Raw genomic sequence first — 22,900 nt, forward strand, 5'->3', positions numbered from 1 at the left:
ATATTTATTTAATATGTTGTTCATCTACATGCCACAAAATAAAAACAATAATTAAAAACTATTCAATATCTTGATGCACTTATAGTATAGTCATTACGGCTGTAATCTGAGGTCAATATGGTAACCTCCATGTAGTATATCCGTGTCATAGCCACAGTTTTAAAGACAAAACCAGACCTCCAAATTTTATTCTGAGCAAGTAAGTCTCTGAAAATCAACCAGTCTTAATAGACAAACGACATTGCTGCTATATTGTGTAAATTGGTTGAATTGTTTATTGTTTACATGTACTGTAGATTGTCTAAAATTTGGTTTACTTGGTACCAAACAAGTTTGCATGCGAGTCTGTAGGTCTGTATCAAATGTCAGCGCTTAAATCATCGTGAATACGTGGGATATTTACAAGCTCGTAAAAACACATAGATACAACGATGTACTAATACTGTTTTACTTTGTGCAGCTGTATGCCATATGCTCATGAAGAAACTCGCCTCCCTGAGATGTGCCTCCCTGAGATGTGCCTCCCTGAGATGCGCCTCCCTGGTTTGCAGATACTCCAGTCACCTGGCCACACAGCACTATGATGTTATTGTGGTGGGAGGGGGCCATGCAGGCACAGAAGCTGCAGCTGCAGCTGCCAGACTGGGTGCTGAAACACTCCTGGTCACACAAAAAATACAAACCATTGGTGAGATACTGGTGTCACATATTCAGCTGTTTATTTTTGTATTATTATGGTGCAAATTTTATTTTTCACTCCAATCTAGGAGCTCTGTCTTGCAATCCATCTCTGGGAGGAGTAGGAAAGGGCCATCTTGTGAAGGAGGTTGATGCTTTAGACGGCTTGTGTGGAAGAGCTGCAGACTGGGCTGGAATTCATTTTTCCATGTTGAACAGGAGGAAAGGACCAGCAGTGTGGGGCCCCAGGGCCCAACTAGACAGACAGCGTTACAGGGAATTTATTCAGGTAACAGCTTCAGCCCCTGTGACCTCAAGCCTGTGTATTATGTTAGTATGCATTTGCCTTGTTTTATTTTATTATATTTTCAGACCGAGTTGTTGAATATACCCAAGCTAACGCTTCTAGAGGGTGCAGTGGATGAGCTGCTGGTAACAGAAGCAAGCACTGAGGGGCCTGGTCAACACAAAGTCACTGGCATACGATTAGGTTCAGATTTAGTTTCTGTTTATATTTACATTTTCTTGAATAGTGACTTTTAAACTTGGAGTCTGATATTTTTCAGTAAATGGAATGCAGCCCATCTCTGCCAGCTCTATCATTCTCACTACTGGCACTTTTCTGTCTGGGTTCTTGTTTGTGGGCTGTACAACTTCCCCTGGAGGACGAATTGGAGATGCTCCTTCAGCATCTAGGCTGTCCCACACTCTGAAGGAGATTCTGGGGCTAAAAATGGGCAGACTCCGGACGGGCACACCTCCAAGGATTATTAAGGATTCAGTGGATTTTTCCCAGGCCAAGTATCATCCACCTGACAGTCAACCAACACCTTTCAGTTTTCTCAATCCTCAAACCCACTGCAAAGTAAGACACACTACGCGGAACCATTTATCAACAAGAAAGATTATCAAACTATTTAATTCCAAAATAAACCTTACAGCCAGAAGAGCAGCTGCCATGTTACCTGACCTACACTACTCCTGGTGTTGAGGAAGTGGTACACGACAGCCTCCATCTTAATTGCCATATACAGCAAGACACAAAAGGTCCCAGGTACAAATAATATCTTAATATCTTAAAGGTGCGCTATGTAATTTTTCATGTGCTTGTCTCTGTGGAGATGTTGTTGCTTTGTCTAAAATATTTCACAACAGAGATAGACCGATATATCAGCCAATCGTTATACTGAGCCAATATTTTCACTTTTTAGCAAATCAGATATCGGCCTTAAACCTCCAGCACAGGTTTTTTTTTTTGTTTTTTTTTTTGGCTGACCTGCTGATTTAAAAAAAAATACACACACACATCTTTATATGAATACATAAATGCAAATAGAAAACAGCTCAAAATACGACTACACTGCTCTCATGAATGTTTGTGGTAAAAGGAACTGTAGATGAGTTTGTCATAAATTAAAATTACATAATTTGGTGTAAATAATCTGAATATATCAGCGTAGAGATTCTATCTGAACAGTCACCGGCCATGAAAAAAAACATATTGGTCAATCTCTATTTCACAGTAATAAAAACATTTATAATGCATAAAATAAATGCAAGATGGATATGTTTTCATGGAAACCAGTAGACCAGGTTGTATATCCTCCATCAGAAAAAGTTACTTAGTGCACCTTTAACTTTACAAAATATTATTGTCAAAAGCCTGAAAGAAAATGAATGTACTGACACAGATACTGCCCTTCTATTGAGTCCCGTGTGCTGCGGTTCCCGGGGAGGAGTCACCAGGTGTGGTTGGAGCCAGAGGGGCTGAGCTCTGACTTGATTTACCCTCAGGGTCTGTCCATGACCATGCCTCCGGACATGCAGCTTCGCCTCATCAGAGAGATACCCGCCTTACACAGCGCTCAGATCCACACGCCAGGTTTGAACAGCCTTGTATATCAGCCAAGTATAAGATTGCTGGTGTTCACGTGACATAACAGATTTGATAACAGCCCATAATACTGATTTGTTTTTTAAGTCGATGTTAATCGATGTCGGTTTTTGTTACTTATCTGAACTGAGGTGAATTATTTTGGTGCCCTAAAAATGTTATTGTTGAAAGCTGAAAAGAATTTCTGTTGGAATTAATGCGGAAAGGCTGCAGACCCAATACATGACTCGAATTCAAAGGTTTAGTATATGTCAATTTTTTTTGCTTGAATATTTCTTTCAAAAACATTGAATTGCCCAAAGGCCCTGTGAAATTATGACATCCTATTGTAGAATGAAGTGAATGCAATTTACTGATAATCTAACATTCATCATGTGCTTCTTGGACAGGTTATGGAGTGCAGTATGACTTTGTGTGTCCCACTCAGCTCAGCCCCAGTTTGCAGGTGAAAAGCACTCAGGGGCTTTTCCTGGCAGGACAAATCAATGGAACAACAGGATATGAAGAGGCCGCTGCTCAGGTAATGGTTTCGGAAATTACAATTAGAAGTACATTTTTACAGAAATTGTACTTTTAAGAGTAAATTAAGTAAAATGTATAGCGTGATAACTATATCCTTTACTTGCACTTTAGTTACAAACCTTACTAGATTTATATACATTAATGTAGTCTATTCTTTAAAGTAAACATTACCATTTTTGACCACCTGTGTATATATTCTAATAAGGCATTTATCATCACTGTACTGTAGGGATTGTGGGCTGGGGTGAATGCTGCACGCTCTGCCCTCTCCAAACCACTGATGGCGCTGTCTCGCACTGAGAGCTACATAGGAGTTCTCATTGATGATTTGGTGAGTCGTGGGGTCACCGAGCCATACCGAATGTTTACCAGCCGGGCAGAGTTTCGAACTTCATTAAGGCCAGACAACGCAGATCTTCGTCTCAGTCTTAAAGGTAGAGAATTTACCAAGTTTGTAATATATAATCAGATTATATATTACATTATATAGTGAGTTTAAACCCTCCTTTTTATCCGTCAGGGTTTGAAGAGGTGGGCTGTGTGTCCCTGCATCGGTATAAAGAGGCTGTGAGGGTTCGAGATTGTCTGCAGGATGGACTAGCAGCTCTTGAGGGCCTGTCTCCATCTTCTCACACATGGAGACACAAACTGCCCAACATCAACATGAGTGAAAATAAGAGCACCATTATGACGTGAGTAATGGCTAAGATATATTTGATTAAATTATTATAATAAAAATACTTTGTTATTTTTACAGCGGTATTGAAATTCTGCAGTACAGTGAGGTGTCCTATGAAATGCTATGCTCAGTATTTCCAGAGCACCTGTTGCCTTACATAGAATTCTCTCAGAGACTCAAGATTGAAGGTAACTACTAAAGATTTGTTTTTTGACTCATTCATTCATAGTTGACAGTTTAACACATTTCATCCCCAGCTGTTTACAGGCCCCACTGTGATAAACAAAGGAAAGAGATAGAGAGGATTCAGAAGGAGGAAAACATGGTCCTCTCTCCAGACATAGACTACCTCTCGCTGCCTGTGTCACTGTCTCAAGAGGTCAGAGAAATATTGGACAGTATCCGACCAACCACTGTGAGTGTCTACTTAAAAATTGTTGAACTGTTTTTGTATTTAGCTTTTCAAACTATAGTTAATACATGCAATTTTATGGTTATCATCCAGCTTGGTGCTGCTTCACGTTTACAAGGTGTTACCCCTGCTGCGATTGTCCACCTTCTCAACTATGTCCAGCCCACGGGCCACAAGGAAAAGAGAAACGACAAGCCTCAACTTCAAGACCAAAAAAAAGGAAAGCGAGAGCTATGTATGAAAAACACACTATAGGAAAAGTTGTAATAATGTGATGTATTCAAAAATGTACAAAATAAATTACTGTTACATTCTTATGAAACATTACAAAATAATTTTACTAATACCTCAATGAACAAATGTACAAACAACAGTTTCATTTTTCCAAGTATAATTTTTGCTATGTCTATGAGATTAAGCATTTTATAAACCATATTGTGAATACAATGAAGATCCATGTTATGTTCAGAGATCCACTGCTTTTTGAAAGAATATGACCATCTACTTCATCTACGCCTCGACTGAAGAAACCGAAGGGAAACCTCCACTGAAGCTGCGGTGCACCTTGAGGGGGTTTGGGGTAAAGGCTGGTGTCAACAAAAGTCACTTCATTGGACAGAGCGATGGGGGTTGTGAGAGGACACTGAAAGAGACATTTAGAAGCTATGATATGAAAAATAAGCCCAGCAAAGCTGGAGGTCTGTATATTCTACTAACCTTAAAGATACTACAATGGAACATGTATTTGACACCCAGGATGTAGTCTTGAGGTAGTTCAAGAAGCCCCTGTCGAGCCCAAAGCACTCGGATAGATAGTGTGTGTGGAAGCATGCAGCCTGTGTCACCAAACTCCTGAAAAACATTTGTGGTATCAGCTATGAATTGAATCTCAGGGATTATTAATTCAAACACATTTTAAAAAGAACCACATGCTGATCTCTTATTACGACTATCTGATGCACTGTAAACCACAATTTACTATTATCAGACTGCCTGATCACCTCAGTAAAACCCCATGAAAGTTGATCATTTGAAAAATTGAAAGTACCTGTGAAGCTACAAGACATTCTTCACTAAGGACTCTTGTCCAGTCCGGTTGAGACCCCGAGTTCATGGCAACTAAATCTGGAATAGCAACTCCGCGATGGATGTCATAAATCTGGGTGCGCAAATCTGAACAGTTGTTAACCATCGAACTGGAACAATAAAATAGAAAAAAATATTATTTAAAAAGCATTATATTTATTTATATATTTTAAGCATACATACTTACGTAAATGAACAACCGCTTATTGAGTTGTGCCCAAACAGAATAGGCATCCTTGTGTTTGAATCAGAGCATCCACCATTTTGGGACACTCCAATAACAGTGAGCTGTCAAGGAAAGTACATTTAAAACAAAAATATTAAGTGAAAATGGAATTGATTAATTTTGCCAAAGCGTACAGGCTTCACATCCACATGATAGCGTCCAATGACAGGAGAGCCTGATTTGAGTCCAACAGCAGGTATTGGTTCTGTGGATACTGGAGGTGTTTGTGGAATTAGCTGGAAGATCCAAAACATATATTAACATTTAGCATATTGTAAGTTGCTGTTAAAATAGTTGAGCCATTTTACCTGAAATTGCACTGTATGTGTCTGCAGCAGCAGCTGTTTGAGAGTCAAATTTGCTAACACAATATTAACTTTTGCAGATGAGATTTCACCTCTCTCTGTGTATCCAATTACAAATTCCACCTATATGAGAGAGAGTATTAAGTTTACTAGTTCATTAAAGATATGTATTGGAGGTAAAAACTTTACCCTTTTGACCACATCAACACAAGAGTTGTTTTGTTTTCTCGGTGTATTCCATTTTGATGATGGAATGACAGGTATCTGAAAATAGATATTTTTTTAAGTTGTCACAGAGTTCACAAGATTTGAACTATAAATACATAGAAAGGTTTGATGCATACCAGTAGGCCAGTTACTAGATCAGTTTCAAAAATGGGATGCTGCAAAACAATATGTAAAATAATATACAAATCAGATAATAAAATCAAATATCTGGTGTAAGAATGTTTAACTTCCCAACCTTAATCAGATTCAGGTCATAGATGTAGGACTGGGCATTGAGAGTGGGGTCTATCATGCAGGACTGAGAAGTTACTTCACGAGAGCAGGAAAAAGACGATGACCTCAAAAACTCTGGAAATAATAAAAGTGAAATTATTATTATTTTAACTTTTAATGTTAAAATATCACAGCCTCATAAGCAACTGCCTCATACCACTCAATTGTATAATATGTGTACTTTACATGAAAAAAGTTCAAGTTTTAATTACTTATTCGACTTACTTGCAGGGTTGCGATTAGTGCACAAAGCAGATGCAGGACCAGGGCATGGCTGACGAAGGACGAACCGAGCTGATGTCTTGGGGAAGTATGTGAGTATCAGATCGTCAACCTACAAAGTTACATATTTAGTAATGTGTGAAAGTTTATTACAAGATTACAAGCAATGATAGATCACTGTGTACCCGGTAAAAATCTCTGGTGAAAGTTGTTATTATTTGGTCTGGTGGTGCGAAGTGGTAAGAATCCCCCAAGGGAGGGTAGTTAGGGGCAGTCTCTGTAGTGGACACTGACTTTTCTGTTGCAAAGAAATATATGAGAAATAAAACTATGCTTAATTGTTTGAATTATTAAACAGTTAACATTGAGGTTACCTGCAGGCTGGACACAAAATAAGGAGTCAGTTACAGTCACAAGAGATGAATCTACATTTGCTCGAAATATTAGCCACTTCTCAACACAAACTCCAGATCTGTAAAGGATATAAAACAGGTGAAACTGTAGATTTCTTATGGCGTTTAGTAAAAAATAAATATAAGTGTTACATTGCTTTTTGAGGACATCCAGTAAATACTGTGCTTAGGTTGGCAACACCACAATCTTCTGTGTCACAACAGCAGCCAATATCACAGAAGTCAGGGGTCAAATTGCACAAACAAACTGTAAGATTTACCATGGGATTAGATTTTACAAGTTACTTAAATGGACGATTAAATTAACCGTTATACCCTGTGCGTCCAAAGACGGGACAGCTGGAGCGTCAGTAATTTTAGAGACTACGGTGGTCGTCGTGGTGGGCACAGTGCCGTTTTCAGGAGTGAACTCTTCCGTGGTAACGTTGGTGTCTGGAGCAGCGGTCTGAGAGTTAATGTTAAAAGACTCTGTGAATGTTTCTTGAGCCAAAGTGGCGCCAGAATAGAACACAATGAGGAAACCTACACAGGGGAATAATGGATAACCCATGATAATAGTACAGCATGTCCTGGCACGCACAAAAATGCGTCAAGAATTTAGGCGACAATATTGAAACATTTCCTAGATAACGCGATTAACAGAAGTTTTAATATTATCAGAACGGATAAGCATCTCGAACGAAAACCAGAACATACATGCTAAAAATGACTAACAGACGCGAGGTGCCGTTGCTAAGGAAGTTGTCACCTTTACTTCCGCGTTTCTTAGACTACCGTAAACTACGTAAGAAATGCGCAGGAGCACGCGCGGACCAAGGGACTCAACAGAAACGGGACACATCCACTTTCACAACATGAACAAAATGTCTAAATGCCAGATGCTGAGAGCTTTAATGAATGAGTGCTGAACTGCGGCAGCTAATGAAGAACAATGAACAATAGCAGAGTATGAAGAGATATTTAGTCACTGCAAAGAGGAAAACCAGAAGACACAGGACAGACCTCCTGGACTCTCTTCTGAATGCCTATGTCGTTTTTCACAGAGCTGATGTTTCTGTTCATTCCTAAAATCATTTTAGAGCAGGAAACCTAAAGGACTCCTCCGCTAATTAAAGATGACAGCGTCACACAAAAGCATCTGTCTAAAGCAGTGGCGCCTAGGTCAAAATTATAAATAAATAAATTAATTAATTAATTACTAATAATGAATGCCTGAAACAGGTGGTCATTTGGTCACTATTGGCTGAACTATATCTTGGATGACTATAAATAGTTTGTCTCATATTTCATTAGTCCTATCATTCCTATTAGGAATAGATCACACATATTCCCTTAAAATTTATAGATGTGCTACTTTTCCTTCCACATGAAATGCTTGCACATACACCACATTTTCTTACACATGCTGAATAGCTTGCACGTAATAAACAGTTTTTGTCACGAGCATGTCTGTCAAAAGCTCACACATATATTACTTTTATTTTGCAAACACAACACTTCTGTTCTGAATTCGTGTATCATTCGTTCATTCGTTTTTCAAAATAAAACTAAAAGAAGAAAATGAAAAAACAGCAATTTTCTTCATTATTTGTCTTCGTACATTTGCCAAATTTTAACTTTTGAGAACTTGAAGGACCTACCTTAAATAGTTTTTTAGATACAGCAATCTGAAAGTGGCTGCTTGGACAACTTCGCTCAAAAACATATCTGCTCAAATATTTTTTTATGACAAACTGTATGAGCTGGGAGCTAAAATTTGAGACTTTTCTTATTGGAAAGTGTCTGAACCTCCTAGAATTTTTTCAGTCAAATCTGAAATGGTCGGGCAGGGGCACTCGGAGGTTTAGCGTGGAATGACCCCTATATGAAGGGATTCAGGGTTAGAAAGGGAGATGAACCAGGACTAAAACAGGATTAAAACAGGACTGGATGTCAGGACCGGCCCGGAGGTGTGCCCGCGTACACTGTCAGGTGACTGAGACCGGGACCAGACCAGGACTACACCAGGACTAAACCAGGTCCCAGTCTCTATCCTGGTCTGGTCCCTGTCTCAGTCCTGGTCTCAGTCTGGGTCTGGTCTCAATCTCAGTCCCGGTCTCAGTCACAGTCTTAGTCCTGGTCTGGTCTCGGTCTGGTTCTGGTGTTCAGAGGAGACCGGGTCTGGTCTCAATCTCAGTCCCGGTCTCAGTCACAGTCTTAGTCCTGGTCTGGTCTCGGTCTGGTTCTGGTGTTCAGAGGAGATAACTTTTCTTCCCTTATCTGACTCCTTTAATTTGACATTTGTTTTTCATCTCTAATTGGGACATTTTCCACTTTCTTTAAGAGCAGTACTCAAGTTCCACCTCTACTTAAAGACAGTACGATACATTTCCATTTTTCCCAATAGCAGTATTTTAAATGTTTTCTATTACCTTAACCACTTTCCTCCGAGTGTTTGTTGATGGAGAAGGATTCACAGACAAGAAGAGTTCAATTATTGAATACACTTCAAAATATTGAATAACAAAGCAGTAGGGTTCAACTGCTTGTCCCTGATCTAATACAAAACCTGGGATCTGGACGGGTGCACCTCTCTTGTCTCCCTTTTCTAACTCTGAACTTCTTTATATAGGGGTCATTCCATGCCAAACCTCCTAATGCCCCCGCCTGACCATCTCTTTTACTGAAAAATACAAGTAGGTTTGCACACTTTCCAGTAGGAAAAGTTTCAAATTTTAGCTCCCAACTCCTTATAGTTTTGTCATTAACCAGGCAGGCGTGGCAGATTTGCAACAGCTAAATGCCAATTACCTACTTACTCCACATCCATATTTTATGAGCTTTTTTAACTCAGGAGCCTTTTCTCCCATCCGTGCTGATAAACGTGGGCGATGCAGATTGTGCAAGAATGGCTACATGCAAACTGCCTGCCAGAAGTACAAAATACTTTTTTTTTTTTTACAAAGTATAAAAAAGTCAGGATTGTATATTACTACCCAATATTATTATTACCCCCAAATATCAGATTTTTCCTGATACTAAAAATTAATTTGAGCCTGAGAGGGTTAAAAAATATTTTGTCAACTACCCCCTGACCTGTTTTGGGGAGAGTTGTCCAAGGAGCCACTTTCAGATTGCTGTATCTTAAAAAACTATTTAAGGTCGGTCCTTCAAATTTTCAAGGGTTAAACTTTGGCAAGTGTACTGAACTAGGACCAGACCAGGACTGAGACGGGTGTTAGATATTATGATTATTAGATTATTACTGTACTACCTATGGTCATGAGCTCTGGGTAGTAACCGAAAGGACAAGATCGCGGATACAAGCGCTCGAAATGAGTTTCCTCCGCAGGGTGGCTGGGCGCTCCCTTAGAGATAGGGTGAGGAGCTCAGTCACATGGGAGGAGCTCGGAGTAGAGCCGTTGCTCCTCCACGTCGAGAGGAGCTAGTTGAGGTGGCTCGGGCATCTGTTCCACTTTCAGATTGCTGTATCTTCAAGGGACCTACCTTAAAAATTTGGCAAATGTACTTGTAGAATATGAACTTTTACACATGCGCTTTTGATTTATCACACATGTCTGGAGGCTTGAATTTGCTTGAAAATTCTATTCTTCAAATATGAGTGCATCTTTGAAGGACTGTGGAAAGTGCAATTTCAAAGACAGAGGTTTGATATTGAACATACACCCACACATGCTGTGTATTTTGTGTTTTAAAACTCACCCTCTGTGATGAATGGTCTAGAAGATATTATGTGTTAAAAATGGAAAAAATAAATTTTATGCCATCTTTACCATGTTATACCAAATAATGATAGTACCCACCAACATAAAATTAACTGTTTTAGAAAGACTAGATGTCTGTTTTTAACATATCCAAATTTTGTGATGGCGTTCTACCTTATTTTTGCAAAATTAATTTTTGAAAATGTGGTGTCCGCATACATTCATGGCATTCATGGACTATGAAGGCACTTTCACAAGCTAAGAAAACTCCTGATTTCATGACACACAGCTTAAACTCAGCAAAATACTTTATTTGATTACTCAACTATTGTAAATTATCTCAACCCTCTGAGGAAACTTTCAGATGTTTTGGTGTAACACTTCTGAATTGTATATAGGTGTCCTGTTGTAGTGCTAGGATCATCTATTTTAGAAATGATGTGTTGTAAAGGTACCCAGCACAAGTCTTCTCTCCTGGGCCAGAAGAAACTTTTTGCTGGGTCGCGTGGATGCATGAATTGTATCTGAACATCTTGCTGGGCATCAGATGTCTCTCTCTGATGCTTCCCACCCATCAGTGATGGTCGTAAACACAGGTTACATATTGGCTAGGTATCATGTCACTGATTTGGAAGCCCTGTGAAACCTCTTCTTCTGCATGTTCTGGCTCTTAGGGGACTAAAAATCCACCAATTCCAGACACTCTGCTCACCTCAGATGTTGCTGCATTGACTGGCTTAAAACAGTGACTATCTCTGGTACCTGGCACTGCGAGTGCATTTGCAAATCTACTTTCCAGCTTGTCAGCCATGGACTTCACATGCTCATGCCATCTTTACTTTGATTTTGACACAGCATCACCACACTCAGAACATCTCAGAGCAAACAACATGCATACATTACTGATGACTGACTGTAATCCACCACATTGTTTATGTTTTTTTAGTTCTTTAGTTAATAAAAATATATAACCCCTCGCCTCCCTCTTTTTGCTGCGTCTTTGCGCAGGATCATAATAGACATGTTTCTACATATAAGACTAAGACTACACATAAGTTATACTTCAAGTATAGTTGATTAAGAATGAAATGAAACAATTTGTTGAGTTTAAGTTGTTTGTCATGAAATCAGGGTTGTTTTCTTAGCTTCTGAAAGTGCCTTCATAGTCCATGAATGCTATACATGTATGCAGACACCACATTTTCAAAAATTTATTTTGCAAAAATAAAGCAGAACACCATCACAAATTTTGGATATGTTAAAAAACAGACATCTTTCTAAAACAGTCCATTTTATGTTGGTGGGTGTTATCTTTTTTATTTTGGTATAACATGGTAAAGATGGCACCAAATTATTTTTTTTCCATTTTTAACACTTAATATCTTCCAGACCATTCATCACAGAGGGTCAGTTTTAAAACACAAAGTACACAGCATGTGTGGGAAGGTGTACGTTCAATATCAAACCTCTGTCTTTGAAATCGCACTTTCCACAGTCCTTCAAAAATGCCCTCATATTTGAATAATAGAATTTTAAAGCACATTCAAGTCCCCAGAAATCTGTGATAAATCAAAAGCACATGTGTAAAAATCCACATTCTACAAGTACATTTGCCAAATTTTTAAGGTAGGTTCCTTGAAGATACAGTAATCTGAAAGTGGCTCCTTGGAAAACTCTGCTCAAAACAGGTCAGGGGGTAGTACAGTAATAATCTAATAATCATAATATCTAACACCCGTCTCAGTCCTGGTCTGGTCCTAGTTTCAGTCCTGTCTGGTCCCGGTCTGGTCCTGGTCTCAGTCCTGATCACCTGACAGTTTATGCCGGCGCACCTCCGGGCCCGTCCTGACACTCAGTCCTGTTTTAGTCCTGTTTTAGTCCTGATTCAGTCCGGATGCATTGCAAAAGTCCGGCATCGCAGTTTAAGTCACAGAAACGAGACACTGCAGTTATCAGGTTTTTTCCATTATTCATTTAAACACAAAATCGAAAACTGAAAAAACGAATCGTTATCCGTTTCATTTTGGTTTTGGAGACAAAGAAAATAGTTGTTTTTTAATTTTCTTAAATTTGGTTTTATTTTGAAAAACGAATTAACGAATGATACACGGATTGAGGTCGATCTGTGCGGAGACTGCTCGGGTCTCATTTAAATTTTAGCTCACACATACACCACTTTCCCTTGCTCATACATATATTGAACAAATATCACCTTACAGTTTTGAATGGTAGTGCACTATGTGTAAAAGAAAAGTGGTTTATGTGTGTGGTTTTTGAATGTGCATACACAATATAACAGTGATGCACATGCGAATTAAAAGTAAAATGTGTGTCAGGTCCACGACACGATGTACAGGAGCCGAGTGTATCAGCTGGTTGTTAAAGTAGTCTTAATCCTACTTCCCACTTAAATTTGAAAGTTCGGTCTGTCCATATTAGCACTAGGGCATTGGGTAGACTTAAGCCCTATGTGCGCTACGCCCAGGTGAAACTTTCCTAACTAACACTAGCAGAGACTAACACAGCAGTGAGCAACTGCCCCAGGTTTCAGCAGCGGGTCTGCTGCTCTGGGTCTGAGCGGTGTCTCTCCCTCATGTGTGTCTCCTGTGTGGAGGTTAAGGTGAAAGTAGCTAGCCACCACGAGCCAGTGTGTGAATCAAAATAAGAGTTATAAAATATCGCTGCAGTCAGATGCACTCATTCCAGCTTTATACCTCTTTTTTTGCTTGACAGAAGGGTCCCGCTGAAGCGAAGATATTACTTGCTACAAACTGTTCCTCAGACGCACTTTGATTTGAAGTTGAACTTGCCATAACTGTATAGCACATAGCACTGTTGTTATTCAGTCATTAGCTTATAGCAGTTATATTAGGTGTGTGATAAACATTTATGAAGACCAATGACTTAATCTGAGTTCACCCTCACCCTGCGCAAGTAATGGGCAGAAGCAACATAGTGATATCACATTTTCTCCAAACTTCAGGCTTTTCCATAGACCTCCATTGAGTTCGCTCAAGCCCAGAGAACCCAAAGGGCAAACACATGAAACAAATAAAGTGATATGGTCACATTTAACATGATTAAAATATGTCTATGCAGATACATGTTCAACTTTAAACAAAATATTAAGCATATAGCCTAATACAAAATAATGACTTAAAATTTTTCATCTAAGGTCAAGTTAGGGAGTGCGCTCTCTATTAACCAGCTGTCACTGGTCTAAAGTCAACTGTCTCCGTGAAGAATCAAGAGCAGAGAGGATGCTCGGGAGTCTGGAGAAGCATTCAGCTTTTACCTATACAGGCAAACTGAGACTGAGGAATAAAGAGATTACTCTTATGACAATGATGAATACTGGCAACCTCAATCCAACTGTTCCACTGTGCAGTTGTTGATGGGAGATGATCACTACAACCAAGTTATTAATTAATTAATATTCACTGAATTTATATAGCGCCCTTCAGGACTCCCAAAGCGCGTTACCAAGCATTATAGATTCACTCCACACACAGTGGTGACAAGCTACTATTGTAGCCACAGCTGGCCTGGGGAAGACTAAGAGAAGAGAAGCTGCCAATCTGCGCCACTGACCCCTCCAACCACCACAATCATTTACACACACATACACGCACGCACGCACACACACACACACACACACACACACACACACACACACACACACACACACACCCACACACACCCCACACACACACACACACTCCACTTACTTAGTAAGGCAGTGTAGGTGAAGTGCCTTGCCTAAGGACATAACGACATTCTTTGGAGCCAGTGTGGCACCTGATTTTTTCAGAGGTCTCCCATAAACTGCAGTGGCGGCTAGTCAATAGAGGGCGCAAGTACGCCACACTCCCTAACTTGACCAAAATAAAAATTAATAAAGTCGTTATTTTGTATTAGGCTATATGTTTCATATTTTGTTCAAAATGTAATGTGTATCTGCATGGACATATTTTTATAATGTTAAATGTGATCATATCACAATTTGATTCATATGTTTGCCCTTTGAATGCGCTGGGTCAGAATGAACTGAAGTGAGTTCTATGGGAGAACCTGAAGTTTGGAGAAAATTTGACGTGAAATCCGATGCCTCTGCCCATTGCTTTACATTGCAGGCCTGAAGTACTTCTTGGGGGCGTTTGTCATTGCACACTCAAATCAAGTGCACTCAAATCAACCTCCACATGGGCGAGAGCGAAGGACAGACACTACAGCCTCGCTCATCAGAGCAGTTGGCCAGGCACAGCACCAGGATTCCAGTTGTGGATGGGCCAGACCAGTTGTGGGTTAGCCTTAAATTAAAAACGTCATCAAATTCCTGTTTAACCAAATAAAATTACGAATATACTGTTATATTATCCATGCATAATAGAGATTTTAATAGCTTCATACTCATTTAAATATTTTGTTGCATTGTAAAAAACTTTCTGTGCATAGACCAGTCACTCTCCTTGGTTCTTGGTTCTGACCAAAGAATAGCACTTATAGTTTTATAACATATGCCAGAGACAGACAGTCATTTTGGTTGCTTTTGGCTGAACTATATCTTGAATGAATATAAGTATTTTGTCTTATATTTCATCAGTTTCCTGTCCTAGTTTGCACTGTGATTGGTTATCACAATCAGAACATAACGCACAGCCAAGTGCAATATTTACGCAGCAGTACAATCTGATCCTGCTCACAATCAAAACAACGTCAGCAAAACAAAACAAGAATATCCAAGAACAAGATATGCTGTTCCAAAAACGCACACGGCAGAGCACCACTACTTCGCACCCACAAGCTCATTTACACACTATTTAGCTATGACACTTGTCCCTTAGATTTGTGCAAAACTAATCTTCACCTCCATCATACCTTTTCCAAAGGATTGAAGCAGAACGTATCCTTTGTCCGCTGACCTGTGGGTTCTGTGTATGCCCCGGGCCCCTGTGGCAGGGATGTGGGGTTTCTCCCTTGCGCTTTCCTAGCAAGTGTACTGGTGCTGGGGCTTTGTGCCCGCTACTCTGAAGAGTGGAGGTTTAGGCAAACGTAACTAAGTAACTAGCCAGTAAGAAAAAATAAGAGCCATGGGATATATACAGCCATGGACAAAATTGTTGGTACCCCTCTGGCAATGAAAGAAAAATCGACAATCATCACTGAAATAACTTGAAACAGATAAAAGCAGTTATAAATACAAATTTACAAAAATTCACCCATGAAAATCAAACATTGCTTTTCACCTGTGGTTCAACAGAATTATTAGGAAAAAAAACTAAATAATGAAGCTGGCCTGAACAAAAATGATGGTACCCTTACCTTAATATTTTGTTGCATACGTTTTGAGGCAAACTCTGCAATCAAACGGTTTCTGTAACTGGTATTTTGACCCACTCCATGTGAGCAAACTCCTTTGGTTGTCTTAGGTTTGAAGGGTGCCTTCTTCAGACAGCATGTTTCAGCTCATTTCACAGATGTTCAATAGAACTGAGATCTGAGCTCACAGACCACTGCAGAACAGTCCAAAGTTTTATTCTTAGCCATTCTTGTGTGTTTTTAGCTGTGTGTTTTGGGTCATTATCTTGTTGGAAGTCCTACAACTGAGACCAAGCTTTCTGACACTAGGCAACACATTTTGTTCCAAAATACCTTAATAGTTTTGAGATTTCATTGTACCTTGCACAAACACAAGACACCCTGTGCCAGATGCAGCAAAACAGCCCCAGAACATAACCAAGTCTCCTCCAGGCTTCACAACAGGGATAGTGTTATTTTCTGGGTCTGCTTCATTTTTGCGTCTGTGAACATAGAGCTGATGTGCCTTGCCAAAGAGCTCCAGTTTTGCCTCATCTGTCCAAAAGACATTTTTCCAGAAGCTTTGTGGCTTGTTAATATGCATCATGGTAAATTCCAGTATCACTTTTTTATTATTTGCTCTCAGCAGTGGTGTCCTCACATGAAGTCCAATTTGACTCAAACAGTGACGGATGGTGTGATCTTACACTGATGTACCTTGCCCTTGGAGGTTGTTCTGGGCTCTTTGGTTACCATTTGTATGATCCATCTCTTTAATTTGTCATAAATTTTCCTCTTGCGACCACGTCCGAGCAGGTTGGCTACAGTCTTGTGGACCTTAAACTTCTGAAGAACATGTGTAACTGTAATCACAGGAACATCAAACTGCTTGGAGATGGTCTTATTGTCTTTATCTATAACCTGCTTGTCTATCATTTTCTTTCTAGTCTCCTGACACAGTTCTCTTCTTCACTTTCACCTAAGTTTAACATGTCCCTATTGTTCAATTACTTACAATTTTCTCTAGGGGTGCCATCATTTTTGTCCAGGCCAGTTTCATTAGTTTGTTTTTTAAAATAATTCTGTTGAACAGCAATTCAAAAACAGTGTCTGATTTTCATTAGCTATTTTTCAGGAAATTTTTATTTATTATTGTTTTTCTTAGTTTCAAGTTATTTCAGTGAAAATTGTTGATTTTTCTTTCATTACTAGAGGGGTATCTACAATTTTGTCCACGTTTGTACCGCAGACAGATGCACTCATACCAAATGCTTCTTTTCTTGCTTAGCAGAAGGGCCCCGCTGAAGAGAAGACAAATAATTCTCCATAAAAAAAAACAGTTCCTCGGACGTACTGCCGCCAGTGGAGAAGTGGGGCTAGGCGGGAGATAGCAGGCTGAATCTTCTGAGATTTGACAATATCAGGCTTTGATAAGGAGGTTTGGCCATGTTGTTCAGACCGTTCAGTTCAGCTGCACTTGATTTGGTGATTAAAATAACTATTCCATGATAACATGTATTACAAGTACTTTTGTATCAAATAAGGAACACTGCATATCAGTCTTTCAAGTCGTTTGAGTGCTGTAAACAGGGACGCTCTTAGGGGGGACAGCCTCCCAGTCCCCCCCCCCCGTATGGGGCACCAAGTGTCACAGGGCTTATTTCGTGAATGAAATGCCTTTTGTGCCACATGGAGAAAATGTTACGGAATTGTACATGAATCACAAAATGCTTTTTGTGAATCACGTAATGCCTTTTTGTGTAGAGCATATTTGGCTGTAGTTGAGCATAAAATAAACCATGCCTAAACCAGGTGTAAACCAGGACTATACCAAGACTAAAACCAGGACTACACGAGGACTAAAACAGGGCTAAACCAGGACTGAACCAGGACTGAACCAGGGCTACTCCAAGACTGAAACAGGACTGAACCTTGGCTACACCAAGACTAAAACAGGGCTACACCAGGACTAAACCAGGTCTAAACCAGGTCTAAACCAGGACTGAACGAGGACTAAACCAGGACTAAACCAGGATTAAACCAGGTCTAAACAATTACTGAACCAGGACTAAACCAGGACTGAACCAGGATTAAACAGGACTAAACCAGGACTGAACCAGATCTAAACCAGGACTGAGTGTCGGGATGAGCCCAGAGGTGCACACGTGTAGACTGTCGGGGCCGCAGGCAAAAGGACCAGCACAGAGCTCCGTGCCCCATGGGGCTCAGCACAGTTGTCGCCCGATCACGCTTTGCGGACACTCTGCTCCTCAGGCTCGGGGTTCTCCCTCTCACTCTCTCAAATCCAGGTCCTGGCTTAGTCCTGGTTTAGTCCTGGTTTAGATGTGGTTTAGTCCTGGGTTAGTCCTGGTTTAGTCCTGTGTCGTTCTGGTTTAGTCCTGGTTTAGTCCTGTTGTAGTCTTGGTGTAGTCCTGGTTTAGACCTGGTTTAAACCTGGATTACTTATTTTATGATCAACTACAGCGAAATATGCTGTGCACGAAAAGGCATTACGTGAATCGCGAAATGCATTTTGTGATTTAAGACACATAATGTAACTTAAATTCCAGCACATCAGGAAGAACCTGTTTTGTTTTTTGTCCATGAAATGACATACTGTCTTCATCATTTTGTGGGCACAATTATAATTCATGTGTGCATTCTGTGGACGAAAGGCATCATGGTGTTTTACAATTCCGTAACCATTTTCTCCATTTCGTGGCACAAAAGGCATTTCATTCACAAAATAATCCCTGTGACACTTGGCGCCCCATACGTCCAGTCCTTACTTTTTTTTTGTGTACGGGGGCTCTGGGGTGGGGGGGGGTCCTGCCTAGGGCGCCAATCAGTGTAGGATCGCCACTGGCTGTAAATGTATTTTGAGCCTAAATTAAAGATGTAATTTACTTTTTTAAATAAACATTTGTATAAATATATGTGTAATATTTTACTGTGAGCCCTTTTTGACTGGTTTCTCCACAGTAGGTCTATCCCTCTTGGTCTTTAGCTACACATCTGGAGTGCATTTCCCAAAACCATACATTGCATTTTTTTACATCTCAAGTAAATATATGTTTGACTGTAGAAGTGTTTATTATGTGAATCTATTTGGATCACACTTTCAAATGTAAAGATGTTGTTCTAGATGGGAAATGTTTAGGCTGAATGAAAGCATTGTTTCTATTGGATAAAAATTGGGTGTTGAAATCCAGGAATGTGTCCTGAAATTCTCTAAGGACAAAATCCTGATGTAGTCTGTACAAACAACGCGGAAATGCAAAGTTGGACGTAGAGCAAAAGTGGATAATACTTTGCTATAACTTGCCCTCTTTTGGGTGGAATGCATAGCTTTACCTCAAATTACAAAGAAAACATTGGGTTGGGTTAGTAAGTAGATAGCATACATAAGTAGGAAAGTTACATAAGTCAGTTTAGTCAAAAACCTGCGTGTGCAATTGCCATAATTTAAAAAAAAAAAAAAAACAAGAGAGAGGAAGACACAAAACCTATGTTAATATGAATTAACCTGCATTACACTGGACAAGCTCTGTCTTAACTTATAAACATCAGAGCAAAGGTTATGGAGGAGTGACGGAAATGTGGGTCTGGCAAAGAAGGAGGAGGAGACTGCTACTAGAAAAGCTACTCTCCATAGCTGTCACAGCATTGGTTCTCAGCTGAGGGACTTCTTTACCTATTTTGTTGAATTTTTATTGTGGATTTTTGCATTTTTATAGTCATGTCAGAAGAAGAAGAATTGGACTACAGCACAGCCATTCAAAGAGCAGGGAAGCAGCTTTGGCGCTTCCCCTTGGTTGCTGTGAGGGGTATTCCTCTCATGTGTCACATTGCAAACAACTTTGAAGACATCTGGGCTTTCAGTCCAGACCCTTCAGATCTCCTCATTGCTACCTATCCAAAAGCAGGTGACCACATTATTGTCTTTGACTTTAAGGTATAAATTGTTTGTCACTTATGTTGACAGAAGTAATCTTTATTGTAGCTGTAACTTGCTGTTTAATCATTAGAGATTGGGATGTCAGGATAAATGCATTTCATACCTTCTAGGATATTCAGGGATTTAGATCACAGATGTATAATGTATGAACTAAATGGAAAAGTTCAGAAGCATTATCTGATAATTGATTGCCAGGGCTATGGTATGCTATGTTCCTTTGCTGTTGGAAAGTGTGTGAAAGGTTTAAAAACAAATCATCTTTTAGCGTGTCCAACCAAAGGTGTTTAGTTCAAATGTATTGAATAAGAACTCTGTTTTGTTTTTGTTGGTACACTTCATCTTACAATGTAAAATGTTTTCCATTATCTGACCAGGAAATCATAGAATAATCTACTAACCAGTTTGTTTGTTTATATGTTAGGAACAACATGGACTCAGGAAATAATTGATTTGCTTCTGCACAACGGAGATGCTGAGGCATGTAAACGAGCCCCCACACCAGTCCGCAGCCCCTTTCTCGAGATTGTCTCTCCCAAACCCATCCCCTCAGGCAAGTGCACTGCAAAATTATTAAACTCATAAAACCTTATTGTAATGCTGTTTTTCTAGGCTTCAAGATAGAATCAGTATGTAATAAACTTGTAATTGCTTAGTTTGCACACACACACACCACCTGATTTTTGTCCCCATTGACTGTGTATCCAGATTTTACTGAAAAATACCCACCATGCACACACATAAAACATGAAAGCCCACCTTTAAGAAAAGCAACAAAAAGTCATTACATATCATTCTGATATCTGCAGTACTGCAGCATAAATTATATATGTAAGTAGTATTTTTGGCTGGAATTCCCATTTCCAATATGCCTCTAAATTATATATCAATTCATATTAGTTGACTGGTTGTAGTGGTGTTATATATGTATATAGGCCTAAATATTCATACCTTCAGTGTCTAAATTCCACATTGTAGTGTGGAGTATGGAGTTACTAAATGGTTTAATGTTATACCATTGTTTTACTTCATAAGTTATTCTTGCATTAGGCACCCATAGAATGTATGTCAAGTCAGTGCTAATGTCGTGGCCACTGTACATTCAGTTAATCATTTCTCATCTTTGTTGAAATATTGATTAAGCTCAAACAAAAGTTAGATATTATGGATAAGCAGCATTTCAATTTTTTTAATGTGTTCAGGTCTTGATCTTCTGAAAAAAATGGACCCCCCGAGAATGATAAAGACACACCTCCCTTTTCAGCTGGTACCTCTAGGTTTCTGGGAAAACAAGTGCAAAGTGAGTTTTCATATCTTTCTCTTCTCATATCTTTGTCTTGTCTTTAGTTTATTGCCTACATAAAGCTACTGTAGTGCCTTTTTTATGGTATCCTACTGTGTCCTAGTGACCCATGTGTCACTGTTAATCTTATTGTTATATGATGAAGCTTATATGATGTATAGGTAATATACGTGGCACGCAATGCCAAAGACAACCTGGTGAGCTACTACCACTTCGACCGCATGAACCAAACCCAGCCAGAGCCAGGCCCCTGGGATAGTTACATCCACAAGTTCATGCGAGGGGATGGTAAGTAGATTAGCACACATTCCTAAGGGTCATTTTACACACTAATCAAACTCTAGGGTTCACTCCAGGGAATATAAGCTTTGTAAATTTATTTTCTGCTATTACTGTAAATAGACATAAAGCATATTAGGTTACCATTTAAAGTAAAGATGCACATAATCCTAATAAATATTGTGAATGATAGAATATACAAGAATGTAGAAGGTCTATTTGATGGCTGAATTATTCATACATTATTTGACACTGACAAAATAATCATAATGAATATTTTAGTTAAGTACAAATATCACAAAAGTAATCATCTTACGCTCTTGTGTTGGTTGCATATTGATTTCTTATAGTTATCCAGATGAAAGTGAAATTATTTAGGTCAGGAGATGTAACAGCCTCCATATGTTTTGGCTGATTGAATGATTGAATAGAGGTTACCAGTATTTTTAATCTTCTCATTACTGTCACATTTGGACAGTGGCATGGGGCTCCTGGTATGAACATGTGAAAGGCTACTGGGCAGAGAGAGAAAAGAAGAACATCTTGTATCTGTTTTATGAAGACATGAAGGAGGTGAGCATGTGATACTCACGACTAAAGGTAAAACATTGCTTTGAAATGCGTGTACTGAGCATGACTGTGTGCCTAGAATCCCAGACAGGAAGTAGAGCGCATCATGAGGTACCTGGACCTGTCTATCTGTGATGAAGTTATCAGTCAGATTGTGGATCTGACCTCATTTGAAAGCATGAAGGAAAACCCCATGTCCAACTACTCCTGTGTCCCACCTCCTGCGTTTGACCACAGTATCTCTCCGTTCATGAGAAAAGGTCAGCTCAATTTCAAGTTTACACAATTTATTGAAAGTAAAACATAACTGTCCTGCCCGAGCACTTTGTTTGCTCCTGAGAATGATTTTGTGTAGTTTCTATTGCATAAACAATTAAACGTTTTAAAAACATCATTTAACCTGTTTACTACAAGCATTTTTTTTTTTTTGCATTGGCAATGATGCCCTTTGATGGTGTAGTTTGTGCTTGCACCAGCCCCCTATATAGTCTAGGTTTAAAAAGAAACAAGCACATGTGTGATGTAACTGGTGTGTTTGTTTACAGGTGAAGTTGGTGATTGGAGAAACCACTTTACTCCTGAACAATCAAAGATGTTTGATGAAGACTACAAAGAGAAAATGAAAGATGTGGACATACCATTTAGGGATCTCATTTAACAGATGAAAAATGGCCTCTGAAGATCAAGAGTATATGCAGCAACCAAAGACAAATGAACTGGCCCCACCAACCTTGACCTAAAAACTTAAATTTGATTTTTGTTTTCTGTGATAAAATGATCATGATGTGTTTAACAATTTAATATAATAACCGTATAATAAAGATTTTTACACAAGTGAGGGAAATTTGTAATC

The 22,900-nt window shown here is 39.4% G+C and overlaps 3 protein-coding genes across 5 annotated transcripts; 2 read left to right on the top strand and 1 right to left on the bottom strand.

Moving 5' to 3' along the window:
* The first annotated feature begins 60 nt into the window (after nt 1-60).
* mto1 (mitochondrial tRNA translation optimization 1) lies at nt 61-19,729 on the top strand. 2 transcript variants are annotated; one of them, XM_055150184.1, is made up of 15 exons: nt 61-199; nt 461-688; nt 768-967; nt 1,051-1,168; nt 1,245-1,543; nt 1,620-1,732; nt 2,370-2,560; nt 2,962-3,092; nt 3,324-3,528; nt 3,615-3,786; nt 3,852-3,961; nt 4,031-4,188; nt 4,279-4,420; nt 6,535-6,617; nt 19,678-19,729. In XM_055150184.1, the coding sequence occupies exons 2-14, from the start codon at nt 472-474 to the stop codon at nt 6,579-6,581; spliced, it is 2,103 nt and encodes a 700-aa protein (XP_055006159.1). In that variant the 5' UTR covers nt 61-199; nt 461-471; the 3' UTR covers nt 6,582-6,617; nt 19,678-19,729. The 2 variants fall into 2 exon arrangements, with proteins under 2 accessions (XP_055006159.1, XP_020792334.2); XM_020936675.2 differs by lacking the exons at nt 6,535-6,617; nt 19,678-19,729 and adding an exon at nt 4,655-4,753.
* LOC110170993 (tectonic-3) lies at nt 4,447-7,686 on the bottom strand. Of its 2 annotated transcripts, XM_055150185.1 has the most exons (15): nt 7,465-7,686; nt 7,254-7,383; nt 7,071-7,185; nt 6,900-6,997; nt 6,711-6,823; nt 6,529-6,637; nt 6,266-6,378; nt 6,147-6,185; nt 5,992-6,066; nt 5,806-5,925; nt 5,632-5,733; nt 5,459-5,559; nt 5,234-5,381; nt 4,903-5,037; nt 4,447-4,828 (listed from the first exon to the last, which is right to left on the bottom strand). In XM_055150185.1, the coding sequence occupies exons 1-15, from the start codon at nt 7,486-7,488 to the stop codon at nt 4,592-4,594; spliced, it is 1,659 nt and encodes a 552-aa protein (XP_055006160.1). In that variant the 5' UTR covers nt 7,489-7,686; the 3' UTR covers nt 4,447-4,591. The 2 variants fall into 2 exon arrangements, with proteins under 2 accessions (XP_055006160.1, XP_020792335.1); XM_020936676.2 differs by having other exon boundaries at nt 7,254-7,686.
* LOC110170984 (sulfotransferase 1B1-like) lies at nt 19,600-22,778 on the top strand. Its single transcript, XM_020936665.2, has 7 exons — nt 19,600-19,866; nt 20,320-20,448; nt 21,098-21,195; nt 21,360-21,486; nt 21,956-22,050; nt 22,127-22,307; nt 22,593-22,778. The coding sequence occupies exons 1-7, from the start codon at nt 19,680-19,682 to the stop codon at nt 22,703-22,705; spliced, it is 930 nt and encodes a 309-aa protein (XP_020792324.1). The 5' UTR covers nt 19,600-19,679; the 3' UTR covers nt 22,706-22,778.
* The last annotated feature ends 122 nt before the right edge of the window (nt 22,779-22,900 follow it).

The sequence above is a fragment of the Boleophthalmus pectinirostris genome, unplaced genomic scaffold (assembly GCF_026225935.1).
Source record: "Boleophthalmus pectinirostris isolate CB_2022bp ecotype Guang Dong unplaced genomic scaffold, ASM2622593v1 HiC_scaffold_14, whole genome shotgun sequence".
In the NCBI taxonomy this organism is placed as follows: domain Eukaryota; kingdom Metazoa; phylum Chordata; class Actinopteri; order Gobiiformes; family Gobiidae; genus Boleophthalmus; species Boleophthalmus pectinirostris.